The sequence below is a fragment of the Penaeus japonicus genome, unplaced genomic scaffold (genome assembly GCF_977035675.1).
Source record: "Penaeus japonicus unplaced genomic scaffold, GWHDUDI00000001_assembly GWHDUDI00000024, whole genome shotgun sequence".
Lineage (NCBI taxonomy): Eukaryota > Metazoa > Arthropoda > Malacostraca > Decapoda > Penaeidae > Penaeus > Penaeus japonicus.
Window position 1 is genome coordinate 12,631,161 of NW_028234426.1, and position 10,000 is coordinate 12,641,160.

General features: G+C 36.9%; 1 protein-coding gene across 1 annotated transcript in view; it reads left to right on the plus strand.

The window, feature by feature from the left end:
- The window catches only part of LOC122248415 (uncharacterized), a 44,117-nt gene extending 40,108 nt beyond the window's left edge, over nt 1-4,009 (plus strand). The window contains exons 10-13 of the mRNA XM_086551113.1: nt 1-66; nt 657-949; nt 1,298-1,460; nt 1,634-4,009. The exon at nt 1-66 is cut by the window's left edge and continues 102 nt beyond it. Coding sequence (XP_086407239.1) covers nt 1-66; nt 657-949; nt 1,298-1,460; nt 1,634-1,818 — 707 coding nt within the window. The 3' untranslated portion in view covers nt 1,819-4,009. The remainder of the gene's footprint in view (nt 67-656; nt 950-1,297; nt 1,461-1,633) is intronic.
- The last annotated feature ends 5,991 nt before the right edge of the window (nt 4,010-10,000 follow it).

Here is a 10,000-nt window from a genome sequence, read left to right on the forward strand (position 1 = left end):
GCCCAACATTAGGTCGCTCAGAGTCTGAGATAACTCCAGACATGAGGCTTCCCCCTGAGGATGAAGGTGCTTTATGATCATTTATTTTTATAAATTTATTATTGTTATCTCAATGTATCTTTCTCACCATAGGCAATATTAATGTCATTATATATGCCTTTTTGTATATGATAAGATAAAAGAGAATCATGCTATTTTTACAGAAAGGGATTTTATTTAATTGGCAATTCTTCTTTCATTTTCTTTAAGAGTTAACACATTTTTGAAAAGCATTGTTAGTAAAATCTTGCTTACATTAGACAACACAAGAATGTTAATTTGTGTTTTTAGCTATGAAAGTTTTTTTAATTACTATTTTAATACTATATACATATAGTTATTTGATGTCTTTCTGGTATACAAGTCTATGTTTAGTGCATTTTTAACCTTGTACATATCATGAGAATGTAGATATTTAAGTGATTATAGATTCAAAGAAAAGAAAGCTGAAATGAAATTAAGTCTGTCATTTAATTGACATAACAAAATTGCAGGTTTTAATGGCACAGTTAACATGCATCATGATGGTGTATTTGAGGGAAACAAAGATGAAAAGTTTTTTATAAAAATCTCTTCTCCCCAAGTGGCAATACTCACAAGTTATTTTTAATGCACAGAAGGTGAGGATGGAGGAGCCAATTCCAGCAACACTAGCGGAGGCAGCAATAGCAGCAGTGCAGTCGGGATGCGCAGAGTAGCCTCCTGCCCAGACCACAAAGCCATTGACCGCACGCCAGACCCAGTTCATGAAGTGTGCGACATGAAGGTCAAGTTGGCTGATTTAGGGAACGCTTGCTGGGTGGACCATCACTTCACGGAAGATATCCAGACTCGACAGTACAGGTGCCTGGAAGTCCTGCTTGGCGCTGGTTATGGATGTCCTGCTGACATGTGGAGTACTGCCTGCATGGTGAGGGTCTTTGGATGTGTGGTTTTCGTTTGTTCAATCCATTTTTGAAATATTATGTGATGCAGTGCATTTCCATTGCCAAACCGTATACTATTAATTTGAGTAAAATTAATTTTGATAAGATTTCATTCTTTCTTTTTCTCTCTTTTTGCTCTAGCAACACAATTTATGATTTCAAATAAATTCTGTGGATTATATGTGATAATAAAAGTATCAAAGTATATAAGAAGTGTTATGTTGCAAAATTCCTTAATGCATAGAAATTATTTGAAATGCAGCATAGTTTCTTTTTGGTGCAAATGTCTTAGATATTGACCAAAAGCTGAAATATATATTTTTTCTCCTAAGGCATTTGAGTTGGCAACTGGAGATTATCTGTTTGAGCCACACAGTGGAGCTGATTATACTCGTGACGAGGACCATCTAGCACACATCATTGAGCTTCTTGGTAAAATTCCCCGTCATATAGCCCATTCTGGAAAATACTCAAAGGAATTTTTCGACAAGAAAGGTAAGGAAAGATTGTCAATTTTGGGGGGTTCAAATGTCAACTAGTGTTCGGTTCTTCTATTTTAGTAAATGACCTCTAAATCATGCATCATCTCAAATACAGCAGTGTTTCTACAGATTGGATCATAACTGGAAATAATCAATCCTTATGCAATTCTCCTTCTCTCAACCCAGGTGATTTGCGGCATATCACAAAGCTCCGTCCCTGGGGCATGTTTGAGGTGCTGACAGAGAAGTATGAATGGCCAGAGGATGAAGCCCGAGCTTTTAGCGACTTCCTGAATCCAATGCTGGCATTTGAACCATCAGAACGCGCTACTGCTGGAGAGTGCCTCAAACACCCATGGCTCAACTCATGAACACAAGCTGAACCTGCTCCCTCTGACCACTTTCTGGTAAAAAGTCTCTCAGTCTAATCGTTAGACTTGCCAACTTGAGCGTAAAAGACTTTACAACATCAGAGAGTGGCAACCTTGGCCTTCACTTGGCTATTTGTGTATATGCACTTTATGATGGTGATTCAGTATCAGGGCAAAAACCAAAGATGACTCCATAGAATGGCAGCTGTTAAGCAAGGTTCCAGATCAGCTCACTCCATTCTGTCTCCAAAGTAGTGAGTGTCACCACAGCACATAAATAGTTAAGTGAAGTGAAGGTTGAGGGGGCTCAGTGTACACACACCAGGGTTCGCCTTGGGGTTATCAACCCTATTTTCGACCAGAAGTGCTTTTGACTCTTGATAATAAAAGAAAGGATTTTTAGTTTGGTTCTATCAGCTCTGATAATACCTAGAGACTGCTTGGAGGAACCAGTAATCTCTGTGAAAGTGTCTTAGTATGATTATGATAATGAATATGGTGATGATAATAATTATGTTGGTGATTGATAATGATGTGTCCAGTGGTTCTGCTGTGAGTGTATATAAAAACAGATGGTTGCTATCCTCTCTATGTCCATAATAGTACATATTGCCGAGAGGGGACATTTGGAGGAATCATTTGCTCTTATAATGATTTAACTGCTCAAACCACAAATATTTGTAAGAAGCAGCAGATCTAAAAGAATTACCTGCATGAGAAAGATGACAACAAACCTATTCCACCAGCACTGCTGCAGAACTTCGGATAATGTTAGTACCAAGGACCATATGCCCAGATGACCTGTGGTGTTGTGTTGTCGTGCACAATGGGATGGCTCTTTTCCATACATTCATTTTAATAGTTATGTAAATATTGCACGACTGTGAAGTTGGTTTTCCATCAGCCCTGATTTTTTAAAAGTCGGCTTCTAATGACTACTGATGGAGGAATTTGTTTCTTGCATGTTGGAACTCAAAACTGCAACTTACATCACTAGAAAACCTTTGTTATTCAAAGATAGTTTACATTATTAATCCACTCATTTCTTTCTAACAATATTGAAATTCATTTTTCTGTATGTAGAAGGCAATATATTGATTTTATCATATATTATCACAATATTACCATCCTTTTGTTAGAGTTTACAGTCTTCTGCTTCATCTTATAATCTTAACTGCAGTGTTCTGATGTCCCAACTTTGGAAACAACCAAATAGCAGGGCTGATGTTATATAACATATGATTAGCCTTGTAGCCTGAATGCAATATTTTGTCCACCATTGAAATTATATACTGAATGCAGGCCCTCCTAAAAGTCGGTAGAACCCTGTCCAGCTGGCTGTATACCAAGTACAACCCCCACCCCTCCCCTCCCCCGACCCTTCCCTCTCCTTGTTCCTCCTTCATTGATGAAACCCGTAATCCCTTGGATCCAGAAGATGATAGGCTTCTCGTCCTCTCTCCCTATTGAGGCTACTAGGCTCTGTGTTTTCTGTATATTTAGCCACATCTGTAAGATGTCATGCATATGCATCAGTGATTATGAATATAATTTATTTTTACTCCATTTTAGATATGCACCTTTGTTTAGTAGATTATCTTTCATTGTCACATAAGTGTAGGGTTCATTTATGTCTCCCCCCTTTGTGACTCTGTTCCACCAGCCAATAGTGTTATCGATGGCAAGTAATGCAGCTGTGGCACCTCCTCCTGCCTCTGCCCACACTCTGGTCCATGTTTTATTATTTTATTTTACATATTTGCAACACTGGTAACATATAGAAATGTATGAACAACTGTTTGAGGCAAATGTGTTTTTAGTGGACAAGTGTCGGTAGCAGGTGCGTAGGTCGCAGGTGCCCACAGAAACGTGTCGGGTGGGCTCATACCTGCTTACGGAGCATCTCCCATTCTCAGGCCAACATTGTCTTATATTAAGATGGCTCTAACCTTGCCAAGGGTGCAGCAGGTTAACAAACTTTGTACCACAATAAAGAATTTGGGCCTTGCTGCTGTGGTAGACTTGTCCGATCCTCTGTATAGCAGGCATAATGATAATGGTACTCTTGATAGTAAAGGTGAAGCACACCAAAATGGTATTTCATTTTCAACCCTATACATGCTGGGAAATGTATGCTATTCTTAAGGCCGGTTGTTTTGCCAGGTGAATAAAGGCTACTTTTTGTCATATATTATCTTTTTTATTGGTCTTTCTTTGAAATCTACTAATGTATTTACTTTACCAGGGCAAGAAAATTGCATAGGTATGGAGTTGGCCTGCCCTGAAAAATTGTTTTAGGCCATCATTTCCAAAATATTTGTTTTAGAATTAGACAGGTAAGTATTGAATGATTGTCAAAATTAACAGTAAGATTATAAACTAGTGTTCTTATTTCACATTAAAGATCTTTCATTTTAAAGCATTTGAAGTCATGCAACTATAAAAGTGTCCAATATAAAAAAAGTTTACATTAATAAAAATGTTAGAAATCAAACTAAACACTTAAGATAGTAATTAAAACATTAGAGAAGCTGTGTGCACAGTATGGCAAAGGCTGCTCAAATAAGAGTGATAAAAGCAAGATAAATATGTATCAAAGATTATAAAATGCATATGGTTAAATGAATTGCGTTTTGAAGAAATTGCTTTTTAAAGTTTTGTGCACATTGAAATGTTAACATATATGCTTGAAAAATGTAAATATCTTTTTCAGTATCATATTGATTTGTTCTTAATATTATCTGTAATATATGGTGATGAAAGCTCATTTCTTTTTTTAAAAATATAAAAAAAACTAACTGTACCCAACATTTTTGGAAGATAACATTATGTTTATTTATATGTAGAATAACACAACTGATAAACAAGATTTGTGACATTTTTTATTATGATAAAATAATTGCCTATTTTTATTAGACAAAACGTTAACCCAGAAACACCCAAAACAAATGAGCACAAACTACCATGAACAAAAACACAATCTGCCATTGCTTGTCATTCGAAAACTTTCACTCTCTAGTATTCCCTTTCGCCAACTCATATTTTCTTTCAAATACAAGTTCCACTTCAAGTACTCAGGATCTGACTAATGAAAGTGCGTGTAACGTGTTGACAACATGACTCAGGCTATTCTTTACGGTTGACACTAAACAGTAGCATGATGTTTCTATATTTACACTTTGCATTTATTGATGAAAAGTCTAACAGAAGTCCACAGAAAATACGAATGAACAGAGAACACTTGTCATCTCCCATGTTATAAATGGTTAAATAAAGCTACGAGAATAAAAGGAAATCATTCATTTTAACCAACGCAAAAATCCTAGGATCATTTGGTAGGATGTTTCTGCTGTCAGCCGACAAAGACCAGAAATAACCAGTCGTTTTAAGACATCCTTTGTAAACAAGCATTTTCTATAAAGACTTATCGAGAGAATAATCTTATGGGAAACGGTAGACAATAAGTCCTCTGTCTTTGTTTTTGTCTTTCTTTCTCTCTCTCTCTTCCTTTTTCTTTCTTTCTTTTTCTTTCTTTCTTTCTTTCTTTCTTTCTTTCTTTCTTTCTTTCTTTCTTTCTTTCTCTTTCTTTCTTTCTTTCTTTCTTTCTTTCTTTCTTTCTTTCTTTCTTTCTTTCTCTTTTTCTTTCTTTCTTTCTTTCTTTCTTTCTTTCTTTCTTTCTTTCTCTTTCTCTCTTTCTTTCTTTCTTTTTCTTTCTCTCTTTCTTTCTCTTTTTTTCTTTCTTTCTTTCTTTCTTTCTTTCTTTCTTTCTTTTCTTTCTTATTCTTTCTTCTTTCTTTCTATCTTTATCTTTCTTTCTTTCTTCTTTCTTCTATATCTTTCTTTCTTTCTTTCTTTATCTTTTATTTCTTTTCTTTCTTCTTTCTATATATATATTTCTTTCTTTCTTTCTCATATATATATATATATTTATATATATATATATATAATATATATATATATATATATATATATATATATATATATAATATAATATATTTAATATACATATAATATATATATATATATATATATATATATATATATATATATATATATATATATATATATATATACACACACATATACATATATTTATATATAGTATATGTGTGTGTATGTGTATGTATGTATGTATATGTATACACACACACACACATATATATATAATATATATAAATATATATGTGAGTGTAAAATGTATACATACACGCACACACACACGTGCGCTCGTGTTCTGTGCCTTGCCACATGGACCTAGAGTGGGAAGCACACACCTGCAGCTGTTCCCTTGTTATCATGATGGCAAAGGCCACGTCAGATGCGGCTGGCAGTTTCCCATATATTCTGTTTGCATATTTGATAAGAAACCTGAATACCACTTGGGTCAATAGAAATGGCAGTTCCTCCTCTTATCTAAAAGTGACCAGGTCTTACGAGGATAAGTATGTTAGTCATGGGTATATGGTACTTGAATGGAGTGGATTATTTCATTTATTGAACATATCGATCGTTCATTTTCGATTCTCACACTTGTCACTTATTTTGATCATTTATTTATAATTTTCACCATTAAAAAAACGGCCTTTTGTATACAATATGTCTACGTAGGCAGATGTAGAGATAAACAGATCAATAGATTGGTAAAATAGACAACAAATCAAAACAAGAAATTATTAGCTATTTTCCGTCGATGCTCAAGAGTGTGTTCTCAACAAAACAAAAAAAAAAATTCGTCTAAATAACATCTTTATTGATAAAAAAAAGAGGTCTTTATAAGTAACAGGTGCTCTACGTAGGCTCGACACCCTGGGAGAACAACCACATTCACGCGCATGAACATGAACCATCGACAGGAAATCATTTCACTGCTATTCCGTCGATATACTTGGTGATCTCTGAAATTAGAATACGATATACATAACTCTTAACTATTGGTAGATGAATGGTGATAACAAGATTATAAATATCAACAATAATGAAGTCGATTACCAAAATAACGCTTGACCGGAACAATAGTAAAATAATGACTTTGATGTTAATGATTGTCTTTATCTAAAGTGCCACCATATCTTAAGCAATCACCGTATTGAGGATAATACATCAGAATTGAAAGTTGATATTGATGATGGTTACGATTAATAGCATGATAATCGTAATGATAATGATGAGACCCATTATAAAAGTAGCTCTTCAAGTGACGTTTACCTGGAGGCTGTTGGTGCCGTGGGCGTCCTGGTAGGCCTACATGAGCACGCGCGTCAGAGGCGTCGCGCGAACAGAGCCTAAAGCCAACATGTCCTTTTCGGGCCACGATAACACGATGGCGTACGCGAGGTTGCCTTTATGGCAACCTGGTCCGGGATAAGTAAGGTCCAGGGCTATGATACGTGATAGTGTATCTGTCCTTCTTTTTGGTAAGATGGTCTGTTCAACAGCCACTTATGTTTTTGTGTTTCTGCAGCACACCTGTTTTTAAAGGCATTCTGGCCATGCTCTCACGGCAGATAAAATAATGCAAAAGCTTATCGGAGTTGACTTTGTTAATTCATAACTATTAGTTCAGATTTAAAAGTACACGATTTATTTCATCAGATTTTGATAAGCTTGTTTCGCTGATAATTGCAGTGATAGTGAGTTACTTCACCAGGTTATATCTAATGAAGCAGGTATAGAAAGATCAAACAAAATATATATACAGTAACATACCGTCATCTCTTTGGCAATCTATAATATTTTCACAATGCATTAGTGCCATCAAACTCGAAACCTTTCTCGATTCGACATAACAGCAACAATACTTAGCTGATCGTGGAGCTCTGGCATGACTCTTCATGTGACGATCTCGTTGGTTGTGAACCAGGGGCTCGTGCCATTCAAAGGGATGCGATGGGACCATTCATGTAGGGCAGGGGTTCCCAAACTGGGGTACATGTACCCCCAGGGGTACATTTGCACGTTTCAGGGGGTACATTTGGTCTGAAGGAAACAATTACTTGCACAATACATGGTGTTGTAATCTGCACTCAGATTGCACTTTTCTCATTTTCTTTGTGTTGATTAGCACCACCTTTATTGAAATTTCTTGGGTGTAAGGTAATACCATTTGTTTTTACTATTATAAACCTCACATGGCTTGATCTGCAGTGTAGATCTGTAAATATCAAAATATTAAAATGTCCTTTTTTACTATTAAGCTTAATTTTTAGTGTTAGGGGTACATGGGAACCTATAAAAAGCCTAAGGGGTACTGAGGAACAAAAAGTTTGGGAACCCCTGATGTAGGGAATAGCAAGGCCCGAAGTGGGTGTGTGGTGTGTTGTTCCTGATCACCTGCGTTGCAAAAGTATCAAATTGCCTTATATCGGTTGTGCTTTTCTCCACTGTCTATGTTTTAATTTGAAGGTCGCAGAGGAGTATGTCAGTTCATGATATATTGCATTTGATGCTAGTTAGAAGCTAGGCATGTAGTATGTTAATCAGTGTAAAATGATTTTGAAAATACCGTTGTCTGAAACAATGAACCAAGAACGGGTAATACCAATGGCAGCAGTGTATATCGTCGACTTCTTTTTCTAAGATCAGTCATATAGATAAAGACACATTAAGTTGTCTATGATTGTTTTGATACAAATATGCACGATTAAGTTATCAGTGATGAACTGCCAATAAGTCCCGCTTGGGGCCGACGTCGAGGCTGTTCCAGTTCCATGAGTAGCGCGAGGGCCACAGGGTGAAGCCCTCGTGGTGCTTGCTGGTGAGGACGACGTAGCGAGCGCCCGAGGCGTTGAACACGCTCGCCCACTCCTCGGGGTCGTAGAACTCGGCCGTGAACCCCGGACGGTAGTTCTTCTCCATGAACTCTACGTACTTGTGTATTCCAAAACCTTGAACAAAGAGAATATATCCTAGTAACGGTTGTAAATTATTTAAATAATTATTTTAGCAATCGAAAATCTCATTTGTCATCCTACATATTCATAGCCTTTATCAAATTGAATAATCACTTTAATCACAGGAAAATGTCACCACCTTGTCAGTTTTTCTCCAGAACCACTCAGAGCCGAAAGAAGGCACCGAATACACGCCCCAGCGGACGAAGATGCCCACTTTGGTCCCGTCGCCCCACCCGGGCGGCGGCCATTCTGTGCTTGGGAATCAGCTGAGCTATGGAAGGAATATGCACCAGTGGCTGTTGATGCGGAACGAAGGCATAAAATAAACACAATTGCATACTTGCGACATATCACAAATTATGAGCTAAGGAGATTTACCGAGCAGGAAGAGAAAAGGGCTAACGCAGACCAAGCCACAGGTTTCGTGTCTCTGGTTCGCAATGTTGATAGAAAAAGGCCCCGGTCTTGCCTTAGAAGCAATCAGGCGGGAGCTACAGAGATAGGGATACCGTCTTCTCTTTTAATCAGTAAAGATGGCTACCTCGCCAGGTCATTGTTCTTCGTGGAGGTATTTTTCCCATCGAGATTACATAATTATTCAATAATTAGATTTTGAAATCAAAGGAAAACCTGATGATTGTAAATTGTCTCGCTACACAGAATCCTAGTTGTCTGTACGTCTTACTTTAATTGTTCAAAACACCAACTCCTTGCATAATTCTGACCCCTCTTCTGAAAACTGAAACAATAATTAACAACCCACCATGAAATAATTCCTCCTGCATATCTTATGAAGAACAATTTACTAGACCTTCGCCAATAACGGAAATCGCTCACCAGCCGATGCTGTAGGTGTGTCCCAGGGATTCCCACTGACACTTCCCAAGGAGCACATGGGGGTCTGAGAGCATGGCAAGCATCATATTTGTATTCGTTTTTAGTATTTTAACATATTGCTACGGCAAGTTTTGTGTATTAGTTTTGATTAGTGTATGTAATATGTAGGGGAAAGATCAAAATATTTTATTGATTTAAATTCTATAATTTCAGGTCGTCGTTGTTTCCAGTAGCATATAAAGTCATTATATCGAATAGCTTCTACACAGAAATTTCATAATAAGATGTCAATGTAATTAATAATCAATATAATTTTACCATTTCTTCATCTTTATCTTCTAATGATGCAGGGGAACCTGGCAGAATCCCCGAGGGGTACAAAGGAACAAAAAGATTGGGAGCCCTGGGTTATCAGGACGATAAGCCTGCACTGGCTTTGGCCTCCTCAACGG